Source organism: Astyanax mexicanus, chromosome 15 (assembly GCF_023375975.1).
Source record: "Astyanax mexicanus isolate ESR-SI-001 chromosome 15, AstMex3_surface, whole genome shotgun sequence".
Classification (NCBI taxonomy): Eukaryota; Metazoa; Chordata; class Actinopteri; order Characiformes; family Acestrorhamphidae; genus Astyanax; species Astyanax mexicanus.
The window spans coordinates 5,990,960-6,007,313 of NC_064422.1; the positions used below are offsets into that span (position 1 = coordinate 5,990,960).

A 16,354-nucleotide genomic window follows, 5' to 3' on the forward strand; every position below is an offset into this window, starting at 1 on the left:
GGTAAATCTGAAAAAATTAGATATTTTGCCTTGCAACACCCTGTGTAACACACATTGCAAATACAGGATCTTTTGCATGCAGCAGTGTATTCAAATTAATTTGGTGTGGCATCTTTTTTTTTGGAGTGGAGGATTTAGCATCAAACCTTTTATGTACTACTTTTAACATCCTGAACATTTGAAAAAGCAATTCTAATCCCAGGCCCTGCTGCTCTCCATCAGCAGCCGGAGTCCGAGATAGCATACTATCTCTGGGTAGATGATATTCTCTCCCCTCATCACTCCTCCCCTCATCACTCCTGTTGTGATGCTGGTCCAACAATCCATCCAACCATCCATGTAACCATCCATCCAACCATCCATCCATCCATCAATCCATCCATCACTCCATCCATCCATCTAACCATAAATCCAAACAACCAACCAACCAACCAACCAAAAACTGGGGGAAAGCAGGAGCTTGTGGGAATTATTTTGGTTTTGCAGTAACGGAAGCAGACCCAACAAGTCCTCTCTGTAAGATGTGTTTAAAAACAGCATGACTGATTTATGTTAGCTGATGTATAAGAGCTGGGGATCCGACGCTTTCCTCAAAAACACTGACTACCCAGTGATGCTGATGATCACTGCAAACGGCTAAGAGTCTAATGCCCAATCCCATTTGCCTGTTTTGTACTCCTACCCTCTTATTTTTAAGTGTATTATTTACCCTTTTAACAGAGTTATAAGAGTAAGAGGTGAAATCCTCCCCTTAAAAATTAGGGCAACCCTTGAAGCACCCGATACAGATATAGCTATAGCTATAGCAGGGAAGCGCTAAAGTTCAGCAACCTAGCTGCTGCTGGTTAACTAGTTAACTTTAGGACATCGTATGTCTTCAGAAGGTGGCAGATGGATATATTGTTGTTTATTCCTTAACTCCTCTCTGATGGGTAGATGAAATGAGCTTTTATTAGCTTTTGTGATGTTTTATTTTATTTTTCAATTCCACCCTAAATGTTGCAGCCTCATCATCTTTTGCATCATTTTAAACTGAAACAGGAAAGCTAGCTAGCTAACAAGCTAGCTACGGAGATGAACTGGTAGTGATTTTTTGTAATGCTAGTTATGAAAAAAAAAATAGTCTCAGTGGTGTAGTCCTCGCCCTAAGAATTGGGACAACCCTTGAAGCACCTGATATAGATATACAGTGGCGTGAAAAAGTTTTTGCCCCTTGCATTTTTGTCATACTTACAGTTTCAGATTATCAAACAAACCTTAATATCAGACAAAAAAAAAACATGTTATAAATTATGATTTCATTTATTAAGGGGAAAAAAAAACTATCCAAACCAATTTAGCCCCTGGTAACAAAAAGTGTTTGACCCCACAAATAAACTGTGATTAATCACACTTTTTGAAAAGTTCAATTTCACTACTAACCACAACCAGACCTGTACAATCAAGAAATCACTTAAATAGAATTTGTCTGACAACATGAAGCAGATAAAATATTTCAACAAGCATAAAGTCACTAATATCTGGAAAAGTTTAGAAATGTTTACACTCATTTCTGAAGCTTTGGGACTCCAGAGTCCCACAGTGAAAGTGATTATTCACACTTAGAGAAAACATGGAACAGTGGAGAACCTTCCACCTAGGAGTGACCAGCCTAGCAAAATTGCTCCAAAAGGGCATGGACAACTCATCCAGGAGGTCACAAATGAACCCAGAACAACATTTAAAGGACTGCAGGTGTCACTTTAACTCAGTTGAGGTCAGTGTTGATGATTCAATAATAAGAGACTGGGTGAAAATGCTCTCCATGGGAGAGTTTCAATGCAAAAAACAAAGCTGACCAAAAAGAAAAAAACAGCCCACCTCACATTTACCAAATAAAAAATGTTGATGATCCCCAGAACATTAGATAAATATTCTTGGGATTGACGTGACAAAAGTGGGAAAAGTGGTATTGCCAAAGTGTAAAATGTCTGGGATTGGGCCTAAATGCATCACACGTATTGGAGGAGACATGTGCTAGTCTTTACCACCCTGTTAACATCTAAAGGGTATAAATCTGATCTTCCTAAATAGTGGATATGGTTAAAATGTCCATTTGTGACAGTGATGTTCTGGTCAGTGTAGAAGCTATATAGGAATTGCACAAGAGAGATCCTCCCTCCCTCCCTCCCTCCCCACTCTCCCTCTGTAAATCGATACAGCACTGCAGGGTGACAGATTCTGTTCTGGATGGCTCGGGGATATTGTCCCTCGCACTTGTCCGTCTGGCTCTCAGACGGGCCGGAAATGAGAGGATTCTCCCTCTAATTGCGGCTACCTCCTCTCCTGTCCCGTCCACTTTGGCCTGCCCGCTGCCCTCTGCTTTCTGCCAGGCTGCAGGATCAATAGTGCACCGGCGCTGAAACCCTACCCACGAGAGCATCGCTGAGGAAATGCAGCGTTTCACGCCGCAGCAGAAGTGTGTCAGAGTTCAGCTTCCAACTGTTTAGAAGTTGCAGGATCTGAACGAGACGCAAACGCTCACTTAAAAAATTGACTAAGCCTGCGTTCGCATTTCCAATGGATAGGAATCACAGAGGATTAAATAGAAGAATTGCAGATGATCAGAAAGTCTGAGAGGTGGAGGAATTGGGAAGAGTTTTAGACGGAAGGGAAAGGCAGCAGGTGTGTAATTATTTGAGTCGGCCAGATGGCGCTTAACTGGACAGACTGAGCGTGATCCATATTTTGTCGCCGCATTACTTTATGAGCAAGTTCATCTTAATAAGCTCTGTAAGAGCCGTGATTGGAACACGGTCCAGACTAACAAAACCACACGCAGATTATACACTAGTGCACAGATGCGCTAAGATGTTTGAACCAGGTTTAATAGATGTTACGATGCAATGTGGTTAGATAAAATCAGTATTTAATACCAGAATACCAGCATATGAGCTTATCTCCAGCAGTTTAATTGTTACAGTTTATGCAAGTAAGTATATTAAGTATATTATATACTTTTGTAATCCACTATTACATTGTGCGTCGTCATGCAAAAACTATATCTTTATATTTGTTTTAGGCTTGTATGATATAATGTGAATCTGTAAGTTGTTCTTTACATGATGAACAGGCCAATAGTTATACTGTAAAATGACTAATTTTCCTAGTGCTATAAAGTTGCTGTTTTAGAGATTTAAGATTTACTCAAGTTTTAGCAAGACGTTACCCATGTATTTTTCTCCATCTCTTAAAATCAGGCAAAGTGGGTTTTCTATCCATCAAGATTTTACAAAGTTTTTTATTCACAAAATCATTATTCATTCATTAATTTATTTCATATATTACCTTATACATCATATAGTACTATATCAGGGGTGTCCAAACTTTTTTTCTTGGGGGCCAGAAGGAGTGATATATTTTAAGTCACGGGGCCACAGACTCTATAATAAAAAAAACAATGAAATATACCACTTTACATAATACATTTTCCTGATTATTTCATTTACACACCATTTCACTTGACTTATCTTTATCTATCTTTGACAGTGTTGTGTAAACTAACATTTTTCAAATTGATGTTTCATTTCATGATGTCTCTTAATATTAAACTCCTTAATTACGACAACTTTCAGACTCTTTTGCCCTTTTTCTGCGCTACAACTGAACACTCTCGCCCTTTTTAGACTCTTTGGCCAGTTTTTTTGCGCCACAACTGAGCACTTTTTCTACTTTTAGACTCTTTGGCCTGTTTTTCTGCGCTACAACTGCGCAATCTCTCAACTTTTAGACTCTCTGGCCCGTTTTTCTGCGCTACAACTGTGCACTCTCTCCGCTTTTAGACTCTTTGGCCCGTTTTTCTGCGCTACAACTGCGCACTCTCTCCGCTTTTAGACTCGTTGGCCCATTTTTCTGCGCTACAACTGAGCACTCTCTCCACTTTTAGACTCTTTGGCCCGTTTTTTGGCGCCACAACTGAGCACTTTTTCCGCTTTTAGACTCTTTGGCCTGTTTTTCTGCGCTACAACTGAACTTTTAGACTCTTTGGTCCGTTTTTCTGCGCTACAACTGCGCACTCTCTCCGCTTTTAGACTCTATGGCCCGTTTTTCTGCGCTAAAACTTCACTCTTGCCGCTTTTAGACTCTTTGGCCCGTTTCTGACACCTAGCGTTCAAACTTTGAATCTCACATTACAGCGGGCCAACTTTTATTCTATTTCTAAAATACCGCTAAAGGCCCGCGGGCCGTAGTTTGGACACCCCTGTACTATATACTACACCATACTAAGCTGTATTGCAATATACTATACACTATACTTATTCTACCCAATGCTACCAGATACTACCATATACTACCCTATAATCTTTAACCACCTCATACTACCTCACTTTACCCTGTACATTATAAACTCCACTATACTGCCATTCACTCTCTCTATTACCCTGTACTGCCCTATGTTTCCATGTGCTCCTTATTCACCGTATACGCTACTACTACTATATGCCACCTTATACTACAATTCAGTTCCTATACTACCATGTACTCCCCTATACCACCCTTTTCTCCTTATACACCTTATACTTACCTATATTTTCTCTGCCCTATGTCTCCCTATACTACTCCTCTGCTACTCCTGTGCACTCCTCTATACTGTCTTATGCTATCTTATACTTCCTATACTGAGTTTAATACCCTATACTAATATATACTGCTCCATATACAACCTTGTACAACCCCTTACCTACCTTACTCTACCCTATACCAACCTATATTCTCTCTGCCCTATGCATCACTATACCTCCTATACAATCCTAAACTAAACTCTACTTCACCATACTCCCTATACTACCCTATACTACACTCCTCTATACTATCTTATTCTCCCTTTACTGCCTGTCATAGCCTAAAATGCTATACACCAACCTATACTGCTTCAAATACAAACCTATACTACCCCTTACTGCCTGTACTACCCTATACTACTCTCTGCTACTCCACAAAACCCATAAATCTCTATACATCCTCTGCTACCTATAATACCCTATACTTCCTATACTATCCAAAACTAAATTGTACTTCACTGTACTCCCTATAGTACCCTATACTGCCTGTAATACCCTATGTTTCTATAATGCCTTATACTCCCCTATACTAACATTTACTGCTCCATATACAACCCTATACTGTTTCTTACTGCCTACATAGCCATGCACTACTGTATGAAACCCTATACTCTATACATTCTGCTATACTACTAGATTATACTTTCTAAACTATCCAAAACTAAATTGTACTTCCCTGTACTCCATACAGTACCCTATACTGCACTGTATACTCCTCTGTACCATCTTATTCTCCCTATATTGCCTGTAATACCCTAGGTTTCTATAATGCCTTATACTTCCCTATACTAACATTTACTGCTCCATATACAACCCTATACTACCTCTTACTGCCTATACAACCATACACTACTGTATGAAACCATACTCTATACATTCTGCTATACTACTACATTATACGTTCTATACTATCCAAAACTAAATTGTACTCCTTATACTACCTTATACTGCCTGCAATCCCTTTTTTTCTCCTATTCTCCATATACTGCCTGTAACGCACTATACTCTCCTATACTACCCTACACATTCTTCATATACAACCCTAAACTATCCTACCTTACTGCTTTTACTACCCTATAATACTCTGTAAACTACTAACCTAAAAAACTCTATACTCTCTATATATCCTCTAGTACCTATACTACCCTATACTCTACCCTTGTACTTCACTGTACTCCCTATACTGCCTGCACTCCCCTTTATTTTCCCATTCTCCATATACTGCCTGTATTGCCATATACTTCCTATAATACACTATACTCTCCTATACCACCCTATTCTATCTTACCTTACTGCAAATACTACCCTGTACCTCTCAATATACAACCCTATAGATCCCTATACTACCCTATATTACTCCATATGCAACCTTATACTATCCCTCTCTGTCTATACTACCCTATATTACTCCATATGCAACCCTATACAACTCCTTGTGCAATCTACACTACCTACTGGTGCCTATACTACCCTATAACACTCCATATACAACTCTATACTACCCTTTACTGCCTATACTACCCTATACTACTCCATACACAATTCTATACTATCCTTTACTGTCTGTACTACCCTATATTACTCCATACACAATTCTATACTATCCTTTACTGCCTGTACTACCCTATACTACTCCATACACAATTCTATACTATCCTTTACTGCCTGTACTACCCTATACTACTCCATACACAATTCTATACTATCCTTTACTTCCTATACTACCCTATTCTACTCCATACACAATTCTATACTATCCTTTACTGCCTATACTACCCTATACTACTCCATACACAATTCTATACTATCCTTTACTGCCTATACTACCCTATACTACTCCATTCACAATTCTATACTATCCTTTACTGCCTGTACTACCCTATACTACTCCATACACAATTCTATACTATCCTTTACTTCCTATACTACCCTATACTACTCCATACACAATTCTATATTATCCTTTACTGCCTATACTACCCTAAACTACTCCATACACAATTCTATATTATCCTTTACTGCCTATACTACCCTAAACTACTTCATACACAATTCTATACTATCCTTTACTTCCTATACTACCCTATACTACTCCATACACAATTCTATATTATCCTTACTGCCTATACTACCCTAAACTACTCCATACACAATTCTATACTATCTTTACAATTCTTTACTATCCTTTACTGCCTATACTACCCTATACTACTCCATACACAATTCTATACTATCCTTTACTGCCTATACTACCCTATACTACTCCATACACAATTCTATACTATCCTTTACTGCCTATACTACCCTATGCTACTCCATACACAATTCTATACTATCTTTACAATTCTATACTATCCTTTACTGCCTATACTACCCTAAACTACTCCATACACAATTCTATACTATCTTTACAATTCTTTACTATCCTTTACTGCCTATACTACCCTATACTACTCCATACACAATTCTATACTATCCTTTACTGCCTATACTACCCTATACTACTCCATACACAATTCTATACTATCCTTTACTTCCTATACTACCCTATACTACTCCATACACAATTCTATACTATCCTTTACTGCCTATACTACCCTATACTACTCCATACACAATTCGATATTATCCTTTACTGCCTATACTACCCTATACTACTCCAAACACAATTCTATATTATCCTTTACTGCCTATACTACCCTAAACTACTCCATACACAATTCTATACTATCCTTTACTTCCTATACTACCCTATACTACTCCATACACAATTCTATATTATCCTTTACTGCCTATACTACCCTAAACTACTCCATACACAATTCTATACTATCTTTACAATTCTTTACTTTCCTTTACTGCCTATACTACCCTATGCTACTCCATACACAATTCTATACTATCCTTTACTGCCTATACTACCCTATACTACTTCATACACAATTCTTTACTATCCTTTACTGCCTATACTACCCTATACTACTCCATACACAATTCTATACTATCCTTTACTGCCTATACTACCCTATACTACTCCATACACAATTCTATACTATCCTTTACTTCCTATACTACCCTATACTACTCCATACACAATTCTATACTATCCTTTACTGCCTATACTACCCTATACTACTCCATACACAATTCTATACTATCCTTTACTTCCTATACTACCCTATACTACTCCATACACAATTCTATACTATCCTTTACTGCCTATACTACCCTATACTACCTTAATTTGCTCGCCATATTTCTTTGATTACCTCAAGCCTTGTGTCTTTGGGTTTAGATTCAGGTTTGTATGTGATTCTTGAACAATGTGAGGCATTACTATGTTATGTATTATTGATGTAGCAGATGTTAGTTAAGAGGAATTACTCCTAAGATCACCTGTTTTAACTAATGTCTTTTTCTGCTCTTGCAGGAGCTCCATCACCACTGTTTACATTGAGGTTCTCCCTCCCAACAACCAGAGTCCACCACGCTTCCCCCAGCTCCTCTACAGCCTGGAGATCAGCGAGGCCATGAGGACTGGAGCTACCATCCTCAACCTGCAGGTCAGAGATGTTACCCAGATACAGCGTTCATGAGAACTGAAATGAAAAATGAATGTTCCCAACATTTTTTGTCCAAGAAAAGTAGTTTAAATTTAAAGATAAGACATTTACAAAGTAGTGGAAGCTTTTTAGCAGGCCCAACACTGTTCACACACAGTCAGCTTTTAAATAATCTCTTGTGTCTCACATTATTTAAAACACTATATTACCAGTGTTGGGCACGTTACTTTGAAAAAGTAATTAGTTATAGTTACTCGTTACTTCTCCAAAAAAGTAACTGAGTTACTAACAGAGTTACTCCACTATAAAAGTAATTAGTTACCAGTAAAAGTAACTATCGCATTACTTTTTATTATTCGCCCGTCAAAAAAAGGAAATCAGTTATGCATTTACTATTATTATTAGAAAAATAACAAACGAAAATAAACCCAAAATGTTGACAAAAATATAATCTAACGAATTTCGAAAAAACAAAACGAAATTCTCCACAGAACCAAAGAAAATTACTAAAACTTGTAATACTGAAAAAAACGGAAAAAAACGCGTCTGGGGATGAAATTAAACAAACCAAGCCACACTCAAAGGAAATATGTATATATAAACAAAACAAAATAATGGACAAAAACAACAATTTAATGCCCGTTAAAATGGTATTAATATAACAGCTTCACCAAAAGAGAATAGAGGTTAGATCGGGCCCAAAAAATCCGACCCGACCCAGCCGGAGCCCGTGCACATTCTGCCCAAGCCCGAACCATAAACTGTCATTATGAGCCTGACCCGATCCGCCCCATAAACTGTCTGTTTTCGGTCTGATTGAATGAGCGAAATATAATCAGAATTATGTTAATTTACACTGTAACATAGAAGCATAGAACTATTATTTAATTTAAATGTTTTTTAAGAACAGCTACACACAATGCTGCAAGTCAAATGCGGAGACGTTCACGTGCGCCCAGAGCTACGTGATTACAGTTTTCATTATTATTATAGTTTAATTTTATTTTGTTTTTATTTTTTCTGTTCAGTAAGTTTTTAGGGTGGGCTTGCTAGCGCGAGCGCTTTACACAAGAACTAAAGGACCACGAGGTGCCGTGCGCTCGGCACAACACCGCCCGCTGTACAACTCCGCTGTACAACAACGCTTATAAATAAATTAAACACGAAAATGAGGGTATTCTATCAGTAATTTCAGTTCGTTTTAGTTAGTTTTATAAACACAAAATACAGTTCGAGATAGTTATGTTTTTTCCTTTTAATTACCGTTTTTATTAGATTCAGTTATCACAAATGTTTTTTCACTTTCAGTTTTCGCTATTTTGTTCGCTTTAGTGAACAATAATAATTGGTTACTTAGCAACATTGTGATTATCACACCAGAGCTTTATATAAAATAAAAAATAGGAGCTAATAGGAGCTTTCTCTAAAAGAGAAAGCAGCAGCACCACAAAAACCGGAGCAGCTAAAAAGAGCTTAACGTCCTTAATTCGGAACTTGGGCTGTCCACGGCAATCACTGAATTGATTAGAGCACGCAAATCGTCACAATTGTGCCTCACTTCACCACGCCAAACCACAGGCACAGCGACCAGAAGCTCAAGTTCACCGGACAGAGGAGGGGTTAACCAGGGCAAAGCGAAGTAAAAAAAAGTGCGGCTAAAGTAACGTGCAGTAACGGGGTGTCTGAAATGGTAACGGCGTTATAGTTACAGTCAGAGTAATTAGTTAGATTACTCGTTACTGAAAAAAGTAACGGCGTTAGTAACGGCGTTAGTTTTAACGCCGTTACTCCCAACACTGTATATTACAAAAAAGGCCAAAAGTACAAACAGATCATAGGCTTGTACCATGCATTATCCATTTTTATAGATAATACTGCGCTGTACTGTTTTAAAAAGCTCATAAATAAATCTGTTATGTGGTTTGAGGCTAATATTCACCTCCAGAACATCCAGAAAGTAGAGTACAGAGAGTGTTGGCTGGTACACCACAGTATTATTCATGTGGTCTGTTCCACGTCTTTGAAGATGTTTCAGATTAAACTGCATGCATATCTTTTACCACACTGTACTGGAGCTGTAGGTGTGAGTTTACATGGCTACTGGGAGTTCCAGATTATCAGCAGTCTTTGGCCAAATGCTGCAGCTGTGATATGATATACCACGAGCATTAATCTTCTAGAACCCCCTCCAACACTCCTCTAACACTCCTGTGGAAAATTATTACTCTCCTGTGTGGCTCCCTGCCACACACTTTCACTACAACACTTACAGCTGTAAGGAGACCACCAGTGGAGCTTGTGTGGTGCTGGTGGTGGGCTTCTGTTAGTGTTTGTTATGAAAGATCAATAGAACCAGTGTTTGAAGCGGTACCAGGAGAAGTGTCTTTGAAATGAGGGGCCTGTCCAGTCACTGGTTGAAATATTAAAGAGTATGGGAGTACTCATAGTGCTCAACATGGTGTCTGTTTACATATATGATCGTGTTGTTTAACAAAAAGAACCAATCAGCGGGATGAATGGATGGATGGATGATGGATGGATGACTGGATGGATGGATGGGAGAAGGATGGATGACTGGATGGATGGATGGATGGATGGATGACTGGATGGATGACTGGATGGATGACTGGATGGATGACTAGATGGATGGCTTGATGGGTGGATGGATGACTGGATGAATGGATGGATGACTGGATGGATGGATGGATAGATGGATGGATGGGTGGATAGATGGATGGCTGGATGACTGGATGGATGGATGGATGGATGGATGGATGGCTGGCTGGCTGGATGGATGGATGGATGGATGGATAAAAGGATAAGTGGATGAAATAGATCGAATAAATGTGTATACCTTTTTTTGTATTATTTCTATTTTTCTCCCATTTTCTCAAAATTTTATCTAGTCCAATTGTCCCACCCATTCAGCTGCTACTCAGCTGTATATCCACCATCACTGGTGATGAAAGTCCTTATAAGAAGTCTGTTAGTCTGTTCACTCAGTGACCATCGTTGCAACACCACCAGGATGTTAATTTCAGCCACATGAGTCCAGGCTCTTATCCCTGTAAATAGAGAGAGACCAAAATACAGGAAACGATGTCAAATTACCTTTTTTAAAATTATACTTTAAATGACTAATATGATGTGATAAAAGTCCAAGAATAGTTTGTGGTATTTAGATCAATAATAAACACATTTTTTGGGCTTGGTTCAGCTACTGCACTTGCACAGATCTCCAAATGGATGGTTCCACAAATTCACCAAGCTGAAACTCAGCATGCACCATGTCGAGCATTACAAGTACTCTCACTTTTAGACACACCTTAAATTCATCCAATCTATGAGTGTGTTAACTTAGAGTGTTTTTATTTTTATATATTCTTCAAAGTAGCACCTCTTGCTCATCTCTGCTCATCTCAGCACCTTTTTGCTCATCTCTGCTGGATTTTCTCAGTCAGCTTTATGAGGTAGAGTCACCTGGAATTCAGCTTTCAGTTAACAGCTGTGCTGAACTCATCAAGAGTTAATTACTTGGATTTCTTGTCTCTTAATGTGTTTGAGAGCATCAGTTGTAAAGTTGTGAAGAGGTAGAGTTACAGGTATACAGTGAATAGCTCTATTTGAATAATGTTTTTAATCCATATTATGAGAAGCAAGAACCACTCAACTAAGTAAAGAAATTAATACAAAAATTTGAAGGTTTGAAAGTATCCTCAGGTTCAGTCGCTAAGACTGTCAAAAATGTTATGATGAAACTGGCTCTCATCAGGACTGCCCCAGGAAAGGATAAGCAAGGGTTTCCTCTGTTGCACAGGATACGTTTATCATAGTTACCAGCCTTAGAAACTACAAGTTAACAGCACCACAGATAAGATCATCTAAATGCTTCACAGAGTATATTTTAAAAACTTTCTAAATAATTCTTTATGAGTTCCTTCATAGTCTGGATGACTTCAGTACTTTTTTTTTTTTTTTTTTACTAATACTGTATTTCAACCAGTGACTTTACACCTCATTTATATTGTCTCTGGGACAGATACTTTTGATGTGGATATCAGTAAGCAAAAAAAAATATGTTAGTTTAGTCTATTCCCATTTATAGGAATAGCAGCTTGATTTTGTACAGCTTAGCAAATGTGATATAAAATGTAAAAAATGTAAATACATATCAGTCTTTCTAGAATGTAAATTAAATGGATACCAAATAAGAATTTTTTAATAATAATAATAACTTTATCTTTATATTTTATTTAACTTAAAAAATGAAAAAAAAAATCTCTTTTCTATTAACAAATATGGTCAGTGCTCACTTTATGATAAAAAAAAAAAACAAAAAAAAACAGTTATTATCACTTATGCAAGAGTGTTGCTGCGTTTTTTCTGTCTCAGGCTGTTTAGGTTTTCCCACAGGAGCCTGAGCCATGCCGAAGCGCGACTGGGGGAGAAATTGAATTAGCATTATGTGAAAGTACTTGTCTGTCTTTTGCAGGCAACAGACCGTGAAAGAGATCCCATTACATACAGCATCCTGAGCGGTGATCCTGGCGCCATCTTTGAAATCAACCAAACGTAAGCTCCCCTTATTAAGGTTTTGTTGTGAAACAGTTTGCTGTTAAATAGGCCATTTTTTTTGCATGAGAGGAAAATCAGGTATTCTGTTCTCTGGTAAAGAAGGTCCGTAATTGGTCCCTGATTCTTCGTTTGAATGCATAAAATTCTTGGAAAAGGGGAATCTGAAGCTTCTTGAAACTTTAAAAACGTTTCTCATGCTGAAGAAGGAAGTGTGATTAATCTGAGGCATCCCTCACAATATATCTTTATTTTGTTTTAAAGAGGATATATTATGCCAAACTCACTTTTTGCATGCTTTTGTATTTCATAAAAATTATTTATGAAAACAAGAGTGATTTTTCATGAAAAGGGTGTTTTTTTTTTCATATAAAGGGTGATTTTTCACAAGGGTGTTTTTTTTTTTTCATTTTTCATAAAAATATATGTATTAAAACAAGTCTTTATTTTGTTTTACTCACTTTTTGCATGCTTTTGTATTTCCACTTGGGTCTCTACTGCCTCTATAAAGACTAAAAACACAAAAAATTAATGATTCTTTCCGTAAGTTAGTTGTGGTGTCAGGAATCATATGTTTTTATGAGGAAATGTGCATAGAACAGCACCCTTAATCATCAACCTCCACCAGAACCTCACTTACTAGATCAGTTAAAGATCTGCTAATACACAGTACACAGTAGGATTAGCCAGCAGACTTCTTTTGAGGGAGGAATCTGTACCTATTGTCTGTGGCAAGTCATTGCATGAGGATGATGTAAGAACTTTCAAATAATTAATTTTATGCTTCTATTACAGTTAAGCGTGAGCTAGTTTATTTGTGTTTTGCCATTTAGTACAAGCTAACACTAACATATGGTAAACGCTTAGCATAAACATGGTGTAGCCAGCAACAGCTTGATTGCATAAAAGTGACAGAGCCCTTAAATGGCTCATTTTAAAAGGGACTAAAAACTGGCACGAATAAAGCTGGTGAGATCTCTTTATGTAGGAGTGATTTTGTGTAAAGAACTTCATGAACATGTTTTGTTTAACCCATAATATACATATTTTAACAGATGAATAATAATAGAATAAAAGATGTATAATATGTTTTATGTCTTTTAAATTGTGTGATATTAAAGTAGCTACTCCCACAGCTGCCATAGTAATTCCACACTAAAAACCTTCCAATTAATCAATTTCAGAATGTGTTATTCTGTGAAATATACTATTTTTTTATTTTATTTTATTAGTCAATATCTGCTTACATCACACCCAAACCAAGCTTTAAACACTTAATATCGATCACTCTGTGTGTAATACATCTATATAATATATACAAATTTTTCACATTTGTATCTGAATTACTGAAATAAAGGAACTTTTCACTGGAATGCAAACAGTCATGGGATGTCACTTAACATTATAGCCCTATTTGAGTAATGTTTTAATCCATATTATAGCAAGAACTACTCAACTAAGTAAATAAAAAAGAAATACTTTAAGAAATGAAGGTTAGTTATTAAAAAAAAAAAAATCAAAAACTGTAAATGAATCCTCAAGAGCAAAGACAAATTTTATTATGAAACTGGCTCTCATCAATGTAAAAATGTTATGATGAAACGGGCTCTCATCAGGACCACCCCAGGAAAGAAAGAGCAAGAGTTATCTCTGTTGTACAGGATAATTTCAGCAGAGTTACCAGCCTCAGAAACCACTAATAAACAACAGTATTTTGGTTTGTTTAACACTTCTAAGTTAGTACATTATATATATATATATATATATATATATATATATATATATATATATATATATATATATATATATATATAATTCCCTTATTTCTAAAAGCAGACCTAGAAATATGTATTTTTATTCTCCTAAGGGTTTCTTTTCATCAGCTGCATTTAATGCTGTTGAAAAGACAATAATACCTTCATGTCTTTTGATATATTTACAGTGTAGAGAGCATTGAGCCGGAGGATTACTTTAATGTAAGCGAGCTCAACGTGTGTCCATTATTTCCTTTAGTAATAAGCCTCTTGTATTGCAGGCCTCCTCCTTCACCTCCCAGCTTCTCATCACACTCACCGGCTGCACCTTATCAAAGGCAGGATATTGCAAACATCATAAAATATGAATTATCCTGTGTGTGCTGTTCTCGCTGTAGACGCTCTAACAGAACACACAATTAGTTTCAACTCAAATAAATGACTGTAATTTTTTGCACTAAAAGGTGCACTTATAATCCTTTCATTTTCCCAAAAATCGTCAGTGCACCTTTTAATCCAGTGTGCCTTATGTATGACGGTTGTTGGAACAGTAAAGCTGCTCAGCTAAAGTACAGTGTTATATAGGAGTTTCAGTGAAGTTTCTCCAGCACCGAGGCTGGAGCAGCATAAGCATTAGCCTCTTAGCTAAGCACGTAGCTGTTTCACCCCTCAGAGGTGAGTATCATCAGCCTGTAGCCTGCTGCTAACTCTGGCTAGCACTGCAGAGCCATCTTTAGCATTAGCTGTTAACTGTGCTAAGTGCTGTGCTCTTTCACTGTTCAGAAGTGAGTATATTGGTATACTGTACTGTCTGCATGTTTATCGTGTTAAAACATGCTATGTGTGATGAAATGCTAGCTGATAGCACCCTGGCTTTCTGGAACATTCAGGGTTCCTCAGTGTAGCTCTGTCGGACAGCATTTATTGGTGCTGACTGCTAGGGCTGCTGCAAACTTTGGCTAGGGCTGCTGCTAACCGTGGCTAGTGCTGCTGCTAATCAGTCGTGCTAACCACGGCTAGGGCTGCTGCTAACCGCGGCAAGGGCTGCTGCTAAACGCGGCTAGGGCTGCTGCTAATCATGGTTAGTGCTAATGCTAACTGAGACTTGTACATGATATATACTGTGTATCATAATAATGTCTTTAAATATTGTGATATAAGAGATTTACCTAATCACCCAGCTCTATCAGCATTTGTTTAAGTACACCATGAATGGTTTTATTTATATCAGAATTGTGTCGTATTTACCAATATTAAGAAATATATTGTGATATAGATTTTTGCCATATCGTCCAGCCCTAGGTAGAATTAATGTACAAAGTAATTGATATAACAAAAAAAAAAAACATTTATTTAAATTTATTTAAACTACTAGAACTACAACAAAAAGTTGAATTTATGTTTGAGTGTAATTAACTCATGGTTTTTCAGCAAAAGTTACTTGAAACATTCTAGGCAATAAATGACATAATTTAATAACTTAAATGATTTTAATAACTTTATCTTATCCAGGCTCACACTGAAGATGAACCGCAGCTCCGCCTCCCAACTTCCCCATCATTTTGGCTGGCATGCAGAGCTATAGCCTGGCTGCCAATCAGAAATGGGCTTTTTGCAGTATTTCAGCAGATCCATGCATTCAGCAGAAGGTTCCTGGAGGCGAGTCTGTAAATGTGTACTTAGCTGTAGACAGCTGGTGTCGACAAGACCAAGGATGATGCGTGAATTGTCAAATAATGCCAAAAAGGTAGAAATGCAAGGCACTGACAGTTCTGGAATAAAAACAAAAAAATATATTTACATATTATTTTCAAATCCCTACAAGAGTTCACAATGTTTTAGAGTCATAGTTAAAATGAAAATG

At 37.3% G+C, this 16,354-nt stretch overlaps 1 protein-coding gene across 2 annotated transcripts in view; it reads left to right on the forward strand.

Moving 5' to 3' along the window:
• pcdh15b (protocadherin-related 15b) overlaps positions 1-16,354 on the forward strand; it is a 459,821-nt gene that overhangs the window by 245,508 nt on the left and 197,959 nt on the right. For both annotated transcript variants that reach the window (XM_049464765.1, XM_049464764.1), the window contains 2 exons: positions 8,032-8,164; positions 12,657-12,736. In XM_049464765.1, coding sequence (XP_049320722.1) covers positions 8,032-8,164; positions 12,657-12,736 — 213 coding nt within the window. The remainder of the gene's footprint in view (positions 1-8,031; positions 8,165-12,656; positions 12,737-16,354) is intronic.